This window comes from Amborella trichopoda, chromosome 5, assembly GCF_054954075.1.
Source record: "Amborella trichopoda isolate Santa Cruz 75 chromosome 5, AtrichopodaSantaCruz75HAP2 v2.0, whole genome shotgun sequence".
NCBI classification, from domain to species: Eukaryota; Viridiplantae; Streptophyta; class Magnoliopsida; order Amborellales; family Amborellaceae; genus Amborella; species Amborella trichopoda.
Window position 1 is genome coordinate 1283548 of NC_142340.1, and position 14772 is coordinate 1298319.

The 14772-nt window shown below is 35.9% G+C and overlaps 1 protein-coding gene across 3 annotated transcripts; it reads right to left on the reverse strand.

Annotated features, from left to right (window-relative positions):
- Nucleotides 1–1308: 1308 nt before the first annotated feature.
- LOC18426644 (putative plastidic glucose transporter 2) lies at nt 1309–11685 on the reverse strand. 3 transcript variants are annotated; one of them, XR_016055551.1, is made up of 13 exons: nt 11354–11685; nt 10378–10489; nt 10220–10287; nt 9919–10051; nt 9176–9275; nt 8963–9071; nt 8709–8802; nt 8267–8420; nt 5107–5250; nt 4698–4771; nt 4524–4612; nt 1926–2040; nt 1309–1707 (listed from the first exon to the last, which is right to left on the reverse strand). XR_016055551.1 is itself a non-coding variant. In XM_088866681.1 (13 exons), the coding sequence occupies exons 1-13, from the start codon at nt 11460–11462 to the stop codon at nt 1525–1527; spliced, it is 1488 nt and encodes a 495-aa protein (XP_088722807.1). In that variant the 5' UTR covers nt 11463–11685; the 3' UTR covers nt 1309–1524. The 3 variants fall into 3 exon arrangements, 1 of the variants encoding a protein (XP_088722807.1); XR_016055552.1 differs by having other exon boundaries at nt 8267–8436; nt 8959–9071; XM_088866681.1 differs by having other exon boundaries at nt 8959–9071.
- Nucleotides 11686–14772: the final 3087 nt, after the last annotated feature.

Here is a 14772-nt window from a genome sequence, read left to right on the forward strand (position 1 = left end):
TGTTAATACCTACCAACTTGCTAATACCTTCAAGAGGTTAAGTCCTAATCTATTTGAAAAAACACCTATTCTATTTGAATTACAAATTTTTTTTTTGAAAAAACAGGAGGGGCTGTCTTCCCCCACTGAATTACAAATTTTTTTTTGAAAAAACAGGCAGGGATTGACTTCTCCCACTGAATTACAAAAAAGGGATTGACTTCTCCCACTGAATTACAAAAAAAAAAAAAGAAAAAAAGCCAAGTGTACAATTTGCTCCTGTTGGAATGTGCTATGCTATACGTGCCCATTGCTGTCTTTCGTCAAAAGAGAGAGAGAGAGTCACTCCATTTTGTCAGGGAGAGCATGGAACTCCCAAGGTCTATTCTATCTCATCTTTGTGCGATGTTTACCGGGATAGGTGTACCATGTGCGTGACGTTGCATCAATGATAGACGGTAGAGGGAGTAAATGGATGGTATGTTCCCCGGAAATATATAATTTTTGCTAATATATGCAATTTCTTAAATCCAAAAGATATTGTACTCTTGCAGGAGTATCTTTCATTTGTCAGGCTTCCAAGTGTTTTATGAGTCTCAATATAAATTGGTTTTCTAATAGATTGGCACCAAAATCAAACTACAATGTATGTATATCTTAAGGGGCCTCTTAACTGTGATTCCAGGGTGTTTGCATCCGACTCAATCACCAAGTCGGACCGGACCTAGATACTAGTGACTTTAAACCACCGAAACCGTCCAATGTTTTCTGCTTCCCATTAAATACTTGTTAAATGTGGACCATTCCAATTCAGATTCACCGAAGTCAGACCAAGCAAATCGAGATCAGATGCCCATCGAGCCTGCCCAAGGTTTGACACGACAGTTGATTCCAAGAAGGCTTCATTCGCGAGCTGGATGGGTCAAAGCCTTACAAGGGGTAAAGGACTAAAAGACCGAGCCCTTTCCAAATGGAATCAACCAAACAAACACTGTAGGATTGACCATTTAATGAAGTGTAATTCCATCTCACCATAAACTTCTTAATGCGTTTCAACTTCAAGCATACATTGTGATTCATGACAGCATTATGGTCAGGATGTTATCTCCGTGCAATCGAATATTGGATGGGGGCAAGGACCTCGTAACATATCGTGTGGGTCATATCATATTATCACTCAAATTTAAGTGACATTCAAGAAAGTTAGAGAGAGAGATATGCAAAGCAGTGGAGGCGAAAGCAACATCGCATATAGCGTCAAAAAATATAGGGACTTATAGCCCCTTAATAGAGTAAAATGACAAATCAGAATTCATGTAGCAGATCACATTTAGTTGGAAAAAAGCTTTAACGATGATGATATATGTGGAGAGTTGCATAAGCTAGATGACAGTGTGAAAGAATAAATAAACTTAAGCCAGTAACTACACTACTTTTTATCCACTGGAGTAATTACATTTTCTACACTCCGTCTTCGTATCACGAAGAGCTCTTCAATATACACTAAGCCTAGAGAAACACGAAAGAGAGAGAGAGCTAACGCTTTCACTCTGCAGGTAAAAGAGTGATTTCTATCTCTTCTAGTGATTTCCCTTTGGTCTCCACGACATTAAGCTTAACAAAAACTGCTGCAATTACGCAAAACGACGCAAATAATGCATACAAGGCCTGGGCTCCGAGCTGCTCCAGCAATGGCAGAAAAAGCAGGCCCACAAAGAAATTTACCACCTGATGACAGAGAATCATACACAAAATTACATGTGGTGCAGAGAGGTGGTTGTGTGATAGAGAGAGAGAGAGAGAGAGAGAGAGAGAGAGAGAGAGCTGGGTTCTGTGTGCATGAAAGGGAGAGGAAAGCTCGTATCTATATGAGACAGAGAGCTAGTTTCTGTCTGTGCATGCATGTGTGTGTAAGAGAGAGAGAGAGAGAGAGAGAGAGGCAGTACCCAGTGTGCACACATACAGACTGCCATAGCCTTTGCTCGGATACGGCTAGGAAAAATCTCGGGTAAGAGGAGGCCGGGAACAGGACCAGCTCCTAAAGCAAACATGAACACAAACCTGCAGAAAGAAGTTCAGTTTGAAGTCACCTTCAAATTTCATGACATAAAAAAATGCTCTTCCTAGAGTCAGTTCTTAGTCACGCTCAAAATTCTTGACAAAAAAGAAAGCTCTCTTCCACATTCAAAAAAAAAAAAAGAAAAGAAAGAAAAACTCTCTCTCTCTCTCTCTAGCATGCATGAAGAAGCCTAAAAGCAGTTGGCAACCGTTTGCGCGAGGCTCTATGAAGATAAACAAAGCAAGGTTAATGCTCATGATAAAAATAAATTTTGCCCTGGTGCTGTTGTGCTATGACTAGTGTTATCAAGATCGGCCATCGAACTAGTGACGTTTGGTCCGATGGTCCAAGCACTAGTTGAACCCATTGGTCTGGATTAATCGATGGAACAGTTTAAAAATACAATATGTATTAGAAAAACTCGTCTAGTTTTATTTAAGTCGAACTAGTTAAATTCGACAGGTCTGAATGGCTACAACCAGTCAAACATTGATTTTGACAGGTTTTCAACCGAACCCCATTTTTACCATGGACTAAACCGGCCAAGGCACTAGTCAGTAGTCAGACCGATTGAACCACCAGGTCAATCCAGACCGGTCTTAATAATTATATTTGTTAAGACAAACAATGTGTCAAACTTCAAGTCATGATGACAATTAATTTTATTTGGAATGGGTTGTCTTATCTAAAATTAATATGATATAGATAATATTATTTTGTTAGCTGTTGGGCATGTATCTTGTATTATATATAATGTTATTTAATTATTTAACTTTTTAAGCAATTTCCAAAAACTTTAGTTAAGTTTAGTTACTTCTGGCTAAAAACACTTTTTAAGCAATTTTCATCAAAATTTAGTTGATTTTAGTTACCTCTGGCTAAAAACATGTTTTTCAGCAAATTCCTTTGGATGAAGTAAAAGTAACTTTTTAAAGGATGAAAGTTAACTATATCCAAGAAAACAAAATGCCTTTGAAGTTTAATTGAAATACTGAATTAGTAGTGACAACGAGTACATTCAAACATGCCCCTACGATAAATTATTCAATGATCTAAGTTGGCAGCCATTATATCCTTTATGGACTTCAAGAATTTCACCTTTGCATTAATGCGGATGTTGCTCCAACTTCTTCCAAATAAGCATGTAATAGATGAATCCTAGGATCTATGAAAAACTAAATTTAAAAGACCAGGCCACTATCCCTCCCAGTGAGTTTCAATAAGGACTTGGGTCAAGATCAGAGGCTCCCAATCCTGAGAAAGGAAACTCGACTTAGCTGTGTCTAAAAAAGACTTGGCTGAGTCCTAAAATAATAATAATAAAATATTGAAAACCAGTGAGATTTGGCTGGTTCACATGGTTTTGGTTTGGGACTCAGCAGGCTGCAGAGTCCAAGAAACTCGGTGGTGGGCCTGAGCAGACTCCCGACAGTTAATGGCCTGACAATTATGCATTAGCCAAATTTGCATTGTAAAATCCAAGTTTCCAAAATAATCTTCCAGTAAAACTTCTTGTAATTTCATTTGAGGCTCTGTAGTGACAAGACCTATCTCAAATGAGAGCGAAACGTTGATTCAACTCATTGGAATGGAAATAATAAAAGATTTGATATATCAACTACTTAAAAAATCGGCGATCCAGATCAGAACCAGCCGATCCAGATCGGGAATCGCTCAGGCCGATCGGGATCCCATAAAATATCGGGAACCGACTAGTTCCCTATCGAATCTGCTGGTTCCAGCCAGTTATATCAAAGAAATAGCGAGAGCCAGCCCACTTTTTTTAATCTTTTTATTTTTTAATAATTGGAACCGGCCAATTTGGGCCGGTTCTATCCGGTCCTATAACAGAACCTGCTGTTCTATTAGAGAACCGACCAGAACCAGTCCCACTTAATTTTTTTTGTTCTTTTAATTTTCGGTTCAATAACAGAACCTGCTGTTCTATTAGAGAACCGGCCAGAACCAGTCCCACTTAATTTTTTTTATTCTTTTAATTTCCGGTTCAATAAACCAGATAGCCGATCTGCGGAATCGAGAATCCGGAGTGCTGATGAGGGTCACCGATCTGGTTTTCAAAACCTTGATTCAAACACAACAAAACAAAACTGCAATATGGAGCAATATTATGAATAACAGTCATTAATCTATCCATCCATGCAAAGAAGCTACAATATGAGCTGACCATTTTACCTTTTTTGTGTAGTCACTATTCAATGGGAAGGCATACCACGATCCCATTGAGGATGGTATAGTATATCCAAAGGGCAATGCATCACCATTTCCGGTGATGAATGAGGGAGAATGACCTTAGGGGGACCAGCTGCGATATTCATGAGGAAATGGTCAATCTCCACCCTCCATTTCTGGAAACATGTGATGGATGCCCCTTGGAGCACCATATATTACGATCCACATTCCACTATGGCATACATTTTCCCAAGTCACATAGCACAAGGAGCAAATCTTCCAAGGATGTACTTACAATAATGTCCCGCCAACTGATAGGTATAAAGTACCAGATCCAGCAAAGGGTAAACTAGCAGCCATGACTTGGAGTGCCATAGCTCCAGCCTAAGTTAATCAAATAAAAAAAATGAAAGATCAGATCCATCGTAATATATTGAATGGAAAATAAAGGAGTGGACGTAATTCTCACCATTCCAAGGAAACTCCCCAACAGAAGGATCTTCCTGCCTAATTTATCCATCAGAATCATGGCAATCACCGAACCTGAGATGGAAAAATAATGAAAAAATTTATCGTGACAATCAAACGGAAGCTTTAAATGCAAATGTTTTTGTACCTGATAACTTATTTAACCAATATAAAGGGTATATACTGTAACTGGATAGGCCATGGGAAAACCATTACATAGAGTCATCACCATACATGGACTTCATGGATGGTGGTGGGGGAGCTGTTCCACTAGAACAAGAAATAACCCCAATGGAGGCTCCACTCTCTACACATCATCCATTGTTTCAATAGAGAGTGAACCAATCAGGCACTAGTTTTCTATAGTCTAGTGGCTTATAATATACTCTCCAAACAATAGAAAAATGTACCTGACAAATTTGATAACCCCACACAAACATTTGCTAAATCTGAGGGTACACCAGCACTCTTGAAAACGGTAGAAGAGAAATAAAATACAGCATTTATCCCTGATAACTGTTGCAGTGCAAACAGTGTTGAACCCATTTGTACAACTGCATAATGAAACAGTATGTTAAGCCAAAGGAATTTAAGCATAGAACAGTAAAATAAAAGTATAAATGAAGGAAAAAAAACCTGCACAAAATAAGAGAAATTATTTCTTGAATGTTCAGTAATCAAACATCGAAACGTGTAAAAAAAAAAAAAGATACTGAAGGTAATGCTTAAAACTTATGTGCACTTTGAGTTGGGGGTTAATCTCTTAACTTACAAAAAGAATTTGAACACCCACAACATTTCAAAAAAAAAAAAAAAATTGAAGTGTTGGAGTAGACACTCCCAATCCAAGGGATATATGCTCCTAGCACATTGAAGATTGAAGAAAGAAGAAGCAAAGCCAAGGCTCGCTCACAGAGCAGAATAAAACTTCTGAGAACTCAAAAGAACCACATATTTTGTACTTCCATTATTATTATTATTATTAGTTGATAAGTAATCATGTATTAATTAGTGAAGAAACAGGAAATAGCTGAGTAATGCTTCAGATCTAAAGAAGAGAGAACTACTACTAGATCCTACATAAACCTTATGTTGGAAACATTTTCTGAAACGTAAAATCATTTAACTGTTCAAGTTATTAAAGACATGTGCTTTCTCATATATGTACATGAATTAAGAACAAAATGAATATCTTAAGTTGAAAAGAACACAAATAGAAAGTTTTAGGGCCTTGAAGAATTGTTCATCATATGTTGGAACCAGTGATTTAAAAATCGTCGAGTCAGCACGGACTCGAGCGAGTTGACACGGGAATCGGTCACCCCGAGTCGATTCCTATAAAAAACAGTGTATCGCTCGGTTCTAGAAGAGAAGCGGCAATTATCTACAGTGAACCGCCCGAATCACTGTATAGAATCGGCGTGTATTACGTTTCCAAGGGTAATTGTGATATTTGATTTCAAAATGAAGGTAATTTGCGCACTGTGCTGACATCAGTCCCACACACAATCACATGCCCCATGTCCCGTTCACTCGTGCAGTGGTAAAGCACTCGTCCTCAGCAGAGTGCAAGCAATCGTCCATATTGAGGACACACAAGCCATCACCTAATAAACGGCCATATAAAATTTTTCCAAGCCATTAATTTTTGCAAGCCAATATCCATACGCTTAGCGTCCATAGTTTTTTAATTTAGCATGTCAAATTAGTGTGTCAAATTAAACAACGGCCATATAAATTTTTTTGCTATTTATAAGTAAAATGGTTTTTTCAATGGGTTTTATTACAATATTTTATTTTTATTTTTATTTTTTTTGTAGCTATTGTGCATATTGCTGATAGGATTTTTTTGTTTTTTTGAATTTTTACATCTTTGTTCTTCATTTTTTTTGGGTAAAGTTTTTTTAAATTTTTTAATATAATAACATTAGAATTTATTGGTGGTTTTATTTTTAATTTTAATCATATGATATGAAAGCCTTTTCTAATAATTTTTTAATCACTTTTACTATAATATTATAATTAATAGTTATATATTGATAACCAAATCTTTGTATTTTATTTATTTATTTATTTACATTATAAATTATGTAATGTATTATTTTTCTTATAGTTGTAAATAAGATTTTTTAAATTTGAAGATATTATAAGACATTTTAGATTTGTTCTTATTTGTATAGTAAAATAATTATAAAATATAAACATAATACTTTTAATATCATAACGTTGTGTATTATTTTCAATTGATAGTCAATTTATAATTAACATGTGAAAATAACTTGTATTGTTCAACTTTATTGTCAATTATTTAATGCAAATACATATTGCAAAATTTTAGGGTTCTTTGACTAATTAATTTTAAAACAATTGATTGATTAAAATTGTGAATTAATCTTGGATGCCCACTAATTTAGATGATTTGTTCCTAGATTGAGTCAATGAATTGTCACACGAATTCAATCAATGGCACAAGCGTGACCAAGATGAAGAACAACATCGTCTTTTATTTTGGTATTAGGTCGTATTTTACGAATTATATGCTTTATTGTAGTCCATATGATTATATACTTCATCTGTGATAATTCTATATTTCTCCCTTTGTGTGATGTAAATTTAATGGTTAACAGTAGTTCATATAGGGAAAGGGCATCTCAATTTTCGCAAATTGATGCAAAAAAATTGAAAGTTATTAATGTAGTACCCCTATTTCGTATTGGATTCCTAAGAAAACAACATTTATAATGATTTTTAATATTTTCTTTAGATTTTTTTAAAGGGGAATCTGAAACACCGATTCCCCGATCCGGATGGGTTTTTGGGGTGCCCGATCCGGGGCACCGATCCGTTTTGTAAACCACTGGTTGGAACCCTTATCAAAGTTTGAAGTGAGAGCACATATAAAGAAATATACCAAGGTTTCAAACAAACCTAGCCCAAACTTTTTCCTTAGCCAATTGGAGGGACTACAAAAATACATCATGCACAACGTCTAGAGACCCATGTTTTGGCCAAGCTACCACGTTAGCCTCGCAAACCATTAGAAAGATAATGAAAATTCCCTAAATAAGAGTAGACACACATGCGCACATGCACCCACATGCCCATGCATGCACAACAAAGCATTGCATAATAAATGGAGAAAACTAGAAGTCTAGAAACATTGTTTAATTGTCCCTCAAGCAATCACCAAAGGATACAAAACACAATAGTAAACAACTTCCCTTAGATGCAGCATATATACAACACTTGCTAACATTTATTGACATCGAGTACCAATCAAACAGACCTTTATAGTGCAAATGTATAGTGTATTAAAGGAAGACATGTAATCCCCAACAAATTTGGGCGCATATGATGAATTTTCTGTTCTGATTCAATGTCTCAAGCATAATAACTCAGCATGTGTAATCTTACAAGTGAAATTAAAATGATCCTAGTCGATCAGGTAACAAATCAGAAGTGAAAAGCAAATAATAGTTCTCACCATTAACATAGAGGTTTCAATAAGGAGACGTCAAATGGATATTGGCTTTAACTGCCAGTGTATAGTGATACCTAATCCTTACATACCCTTAAAATGGCGACCGTAAAGCAAATCTACGAATCGTATGCTATCCGCATTGTCGCCCTTGTCTGATCGTGATAGCTCTGCAATTGCAGATTTTACATGTGCCGCACCCAAAAGCCTCTCGAATTCCACTTCAGCTTCAATTGATCTTCCTTGCTGTACAACAACTCAGCTACCAATAAACAAAAGCTACCATACTATGAGTAAATTAAGGGCACTGTAGTTTCTTTTATATTGACCTTAAAGGAAAGAGCTGTTAAAATCCAATGTTACCATACTACGAGTAAATAGAGACCACTCTAGTTTCTTTTATATTGAGCTAAAACGAAAGAGCTGTTACAATCCAATGCTAATTACACAGCAGAAGAGGAAGGATGAAAAAATGGAATATAAGTCCATATTTAATGAATGACAGGGAAATCGAAGCAGAAAAGAAGAGAAGACCTTGTAAAGCCAATGAGGACTCTCTGCACAGAGTTCAAAGCCGAGTGCAAGAATCGCAGCAGGGATGGCAGATACCCAGAAACAAACCCGCCACCTAGAGTCATTTGAATTCAAAAAGAAATTGGTTTAAAATGAGTTATCGCAACAGAACCCATTATTTGTCCAAGCTGAAGGTTGTAAAACAAACATCTGTCACCCTTTTTTCTTTTCTTTTCAAAAAAAAGTTAATCATTTTATTATTGTCTCTTACCAACCAGAAATTCCCTTTGCTGGGATGCCCATAAACAAAGCTCCAATAAGACCAAGACAAGTTGCAATCTGAATAAAGCTCCCATAGGTCCCTCTTACATTTGAAGGAGACACCTGTATTTTTTAATTCCCAGCCGTGAGGAACATCTAAACTATTCACAACAAAGAAATCCACCCAAGAGCTAGTATTAGGAGAATGATGCAACCATTCCTTGTACCTCAGTAACATACAAAGATGCAACAGGAGGGCCCAGACCCATCCCAGTTCCAACTAATAATCTCCCAAGAAGCATGCCTTCCAAACTTGATGCAGTTGCACTATCCACAAAAGAAAGAGCATGCTTAGTGCAGTTTCTCACACCCAAAACGAAATGGTGAATCCAGAACTATTTAAATACATGAGCCAGTACGAAGATGTGGACAGAAACACAAATGAACCAAATGGACTGACATAATCAATGTGTCATGTATAGAATATAGTTTATGTGATGCACTATCATGTCCAATGAAAAGCATAGATTAACTAAAGACTCTCACAGCAAATTGATTAATGAAGCAATACGAAATTGATTAGCAACGCAACGATAATGCTTCTCCAATTTTTTATTTTTTTAAAGGAGTTGACAACAAATGAGTCTGAAATGATTTGTGATATAATTTCATGGGCAACGAATCTCACTTTCTCATTAATCCTGAAGACACCAAGTCTTAATGATTTATATCTGCGCTGTTTTAGCCTTAACGTCAACAACAAACCATGTTTATCACCAGTAAATTACAATTGAAAAGCCAATATCAGAATACAAAGCTGAGTTCTTCAAAGAAATAACTCATTAAGCATGGGGAAAAAGCAATTATCACATCCCGGCATGAAAGAAGAATAAAGAGGCTGAATACTTCCTCCATCACATATTTCTCAAACTAAATCAGCAGAAAGGCAAAACGAAGACTAAGTTTTTACCTCACAAAAGCTCCTATTATCATAGGTACAGCGCTCAACTGGAAAGCCCTACGACGGCCAAGGGCGTCTGCTATCCACCCGCTGAGCAAGCATCCAACAAAGGCCCCAACCAAACACATGCTCACAACAAGACCTGCAATTATTTGAATAAGAGTCCTTTCATGGTATTATAAGGCGTTAAGTCTTGCAAAACCAAGTGGGGCATACAACGCGCCAAGCAAAACACTAATTAGTAAGTGAGTGGGGGCTATAAACACACAAAGGACAAGTACTAAACAATATGTAAATGATCATCATATACCTTCAGCCAAGGTATTGCCCCCAAATCCAAGATCAAAAGCAATGCTCTCAAGAGGCTCATTGACAACTCTGGTAGTAAGGCAAGGCCCATAAATTAATGTTTTTGATTTCAAGTTGCTTCTGTAAACTATAGGGAAGAACAGATAGGCATATACATACCCAATATGGTAGCCGAATAAGAAAGATGAAATAGTTGCTACGCAAACATGCGGTAAAGAATATCTCCATGAAGGATTTCCAGCTTCTTGACCCATATTGTGCTGTAAACAAACTGCAATTCTACATATGAGAACATAACCTACTTTATTCACAAGAGAGAGAGAGAGAGAGAGAGAGAGAGAGAGAGAGAGAGAGAGCTACTGTAAAAGTAAAAGAGAACATAATAACAAACTACACAATAAGCTGCTATGAAGCGAAGAGGTAAACTCCAATATCAAGATTGTTTATGACAATTGTTACTTGACATCTATGTAACCGAAGTGCTCCAATCTTTTCAGCTACTTCGGAACAAGGACACACTTATTCGTATCAGTATGCTTTAACTGATCTTTTATGTTGATTACAATTACATTGACAACACTACTCACAATAAGATCAAATCTTCTTTGCTTCCAGAAGCAGGGGATTGAGCTCTAAATCAAAACTAACAATAAAGGAACTAAGAGTAGCTCAAGGAGAAATCACAATGTGTACAAGGAGAAATATGAGGCAGAAGATGTAGAAGACCCCAATCACTAGTCTACACAATCAAGCGAATGGACTTGAAAATTCCTCAAAAGGTGCCATACCAAGAAAATGACTAGTTTTTTGTACAATTTCCAGTCCCCCATCTTAAAATTTTGCAATCCCAATCATTTCTTAGAACAATAAACTAATCCATGATCAAAACCAACTTCTTCATTCCAGATCCAATGACACATTTCGTTACAATTCCTATTGCTTTATCCCCTATATTTTCCTCTACCCATGAAACATGACAACCCAACAATCCCCATACATCAAACACATACTGAATTATCAGGTCATCCTAATTTATGCATAGGAAATTTCATCACTTAAACAAAGAAAATATAGAAAATAGACCACTACAGAGTAACCATTTTGATATGATTATAGTTTATTTTAGATAATGTACCTGAATCAGCTTCTGCAACTCCTCCTCGACCAGGAACACCCAAAAGCTCTCTCGATGGCATGCGTTTGTACATCGAGGAAGCTTCTCGTACGGTTGTTCTCCCTCGCATTAGAGCAAGAAAAGACTATTATATAATCAAATAATTTATTGAATAAACTCAAAAGAGGCTCTAATCAGAGATCCGCCAATGTAGTACACTAGAACTCCTGAACCTTATATCGAATTTCGCTATTTGTCCTAAATGTGCAGAAAATCATACTCCTTTCTATGTTTTTTTCAAGTTATAACTCCGGTTCATCAACAAGCAAAAGGTTTTCCTCACTCTACCCTTATTTTACCAAAATGTTCATAATCTCATCGATGTAAGTTCAATTTAAACTTAATCTCCACATAATGGACCAAGAAAATTGCCATACCACAGTAATCACATCTTTATCAACAAAATAATCAGATCTTTACCAGCAAAATACCACTGTAATCACAATCTTTCACCTATTTTACTATTGTTACAGTGCACCGCAACTTTGTTCACTTTTGCAGAAATTCCACTTTTAAAAAGCAAAATTCACATTCTAAACCGATTTCTGTCTCTGTAAATGACAAAGTTCACATGAAAACAACCCGAAAAAGGCAGAGATTCAGTTCAAAGGCAAATTCAGTTGAAACCCTTCGATCTTTGCTTCTCTTGACCAAACTATCACGCAAAAAGCACAATTCACCTCCAAAAACTCCACCATCAAGTGAGACTCAACAAAAATCAGGAATTATTTCCTATCCCATAGAATGCAACCCTAATGCACCTCTACATCCTGATTCTGAGCTGATTTCGAGGTTTTGGGAGTAAAACCAGGGCAAAAAATTCGAAAAAAAAAGCTCAAAAAAACAGAGATTCAAAAAGCCAGAACAGAGATCCAAAAGAGACCCGAAAAGGATCCAGAACTCAACGGAATCTAGATAAAAAATCAGAGAAGAACACACCAAATGCAGCTTAAAACGTAATTTTTATATCTTTATTTTCTGCTTTATTTACGGCGAACATGGAGGTTTCCAGAGAAGTGGCTCTTTAAGCGAGATCCCGTACGTGTACATGTGCATGGCGAACAGGAAGACGGATGGTTTGTACATGTAACCATGAGTGTCGTCGGAAAAAGACCCTAATATTTCTTTCTTATACCACATGTAGCCCTAGCTTTATTTATTCCTAAAAAGAGAGTAAAAAAAAGGAAAAATTGTAAAAGGATTGTATAACCATTTATCTTTAATATAGAAAGGTTACACAACCATTCCAATAGCTTAGATGTATCACACAATTCGATAAAACGTTTTTTGAACTTTGAGTTTGGTCAATGAAATGAAGGTCCATAAAATGAATGTAGCTATTTGATTTGACAACCAACAGGCAAGATTAATTATGACCGCTTTGTGCAGAAAGTAAATGGTGTCATTATACACTTTCCCAATTGTAAATACCCAAAAAATAGACTTTTTAGACAATTTCATTCCAACCAAATTCTTTTTTTGCAACTATTACTTTGAAACCAAGTTTTATAGTAAATACCCAAAAGTAAAAAGTCATAGTTGTTTTTTGGATGAAAATGTCATTAATAATAGTGTCAGACCGAATACAAAAAGTGTCGGAATGCTCTTCACCTGCCGGAGCCCTTCACGTGTTTGCCAGACCGCAAGAAGCATAAGCCAAAGTGTCGGATCAAGTACGGAAAGTGCCAGACTGCGTGAAGACGATATTTTTGTTCAAAAAATTATGATTTTTAACTTGGTGGTATTTACTATAAAACTTAGTTTTGGGATAAAAGTTGCGAAAAAAAAATTGATTTAGGGGAGATTGTTTAGAAAGTCTAAAAAGTATATGCAATTTTCCCAAAAAGGAAAAACCAAAATTTACAAAAATTAAAACACGGCCGTTTCCTTGGATCAGGATTTAGGAGTAATCTGGCCCAGATCCAACATGGGTTATTGTCCTTTTGCATGGCTTGAGTCGAGTTTGGACCAGGTGGGCTATGTAGGATTTGGGCCTAGTTCATCTTTAAAATGAATTTTAGTGGGGAGCACATATGTACATATGAGCCCATCCTTTTCCAAAGGGAAAAGTTTATATAGAGCCGAGGCTCTAAACAATCAAATTGGAGCCTACCACAAAAATTTCATTAGAAGAGGTTGTTTTGATGCCCAAATATCTTCAAATTGATCATCTCGACATCAAGATATATGAACATGAGAAAAATTTGGATTTCAAGTGTGGAAATAGTGTATTTTATAACGCATTTTTGGACCGTCAATTTTCAAGATTTTTAAATTTTCATAAAACTATCGATTTACACTGTCTTTGAAGCTTTAAATTTTATAAATAAAGATGAAAATATATTTTAAGGCTATCACAAAGATTTCTAGTATTGAAAGCACACTTATCGACACTATTGAAGGTAGGCTCTAGTTTGATTGTTTAGAGCCTCGGCTCTATACAAACTGTATCCTTTTTCCAAATGGTAAAGTTTATATAGAGCCGAGGCTCTAAACAATCAAATTAGAGGCTACTTCAAAATTTTCCCTAGAAGATGTTGTTTTGATGCCTAAATATTCTCAAATTGATCATCTCGACATCAAGATGCATGGATATGAGAAAAAAATGGATTTCAAGTTTTGAAAATACTGTATTTTGTAATGCATTTTTTGATCGTCAATTGATTTTCAAGTTTTCATAAATATGTTGATCTACACTATTTTTTAAGCTTTAAACTTTATAAATAAATACAAAAATATATTTTAAGTTTATCACAAAGATTTCCAGTATTGAAACCACTTTTCTCGACACTATTTGAAGGTAGGCTCTAATTTGATTGTTTAGAGACTACGTTCTATACAAACCACACCCTTGCAAATTGCATAGTATTTTGATTCAAGATGGCTCTACACTCTTCTTGAAGACAACTTTGCCCTCACTTCTTCATATGCATGTTTGGAAGAACCTCCCATCCAAGTTGTGATTCGCCCGAGTCCGACTAGACCGTCTCTAACACTTTTTTGTTACTTGAAGAGGAAAACCGATTCTCTAAATTTTTTTAATAAATTTTTTAATTTTTTTTTCTAAAGATACATTGATCTCAAATATTTAGAAAAAGGCTCTGATGATAATGATGATGATGATAAAGATACCTTGATTCGACTCCAGCAACTCCGATTCCTTTATATTAGACTGGTGTCGGATTTGGATTTTCAAACATTGAAAACATTGATCTTAGGTTTTCCTTGAAATAATATTATGGGTATGTTGCCTTTTTCAAAGAAGATATGGGTGAATCTAAATTTGAATATCCCATGAAAAAATGACAAGCTACCAACCATTAATAATGGGTGAGAACGTTAACAAGTAAATAAAAGGGGTGAGAGAGAAATATTTAGAG

What these genes read in the sequence shown, in the direction of transcription:
- LOC18426644 (XM_088866681.1), bottom strand. Translation starts at nt 11,462, where the DNA reads ATGCGAGGGAGAACAACCGTACGAGAAGCTTCCTCGATGTACAAACGC. An exon ending in TTATTCGGCTACCATATTGG is followed by an intron (nt 10,288 to 10,377) that starts GTATGTATATGC and finishes CCTTACTACCAG; the next exon opens with AGTTGTCAATGAGCCTCTTG. An exon ending in TCAGTTGGCGGGACATTATT is followed by an intron (nt 2,041 to 4,523) that starts GTAAGTACATCC and finishes TTCTTTCTGCAG; the next exon opens with GTTTGTGTTCATGTTTGCTT.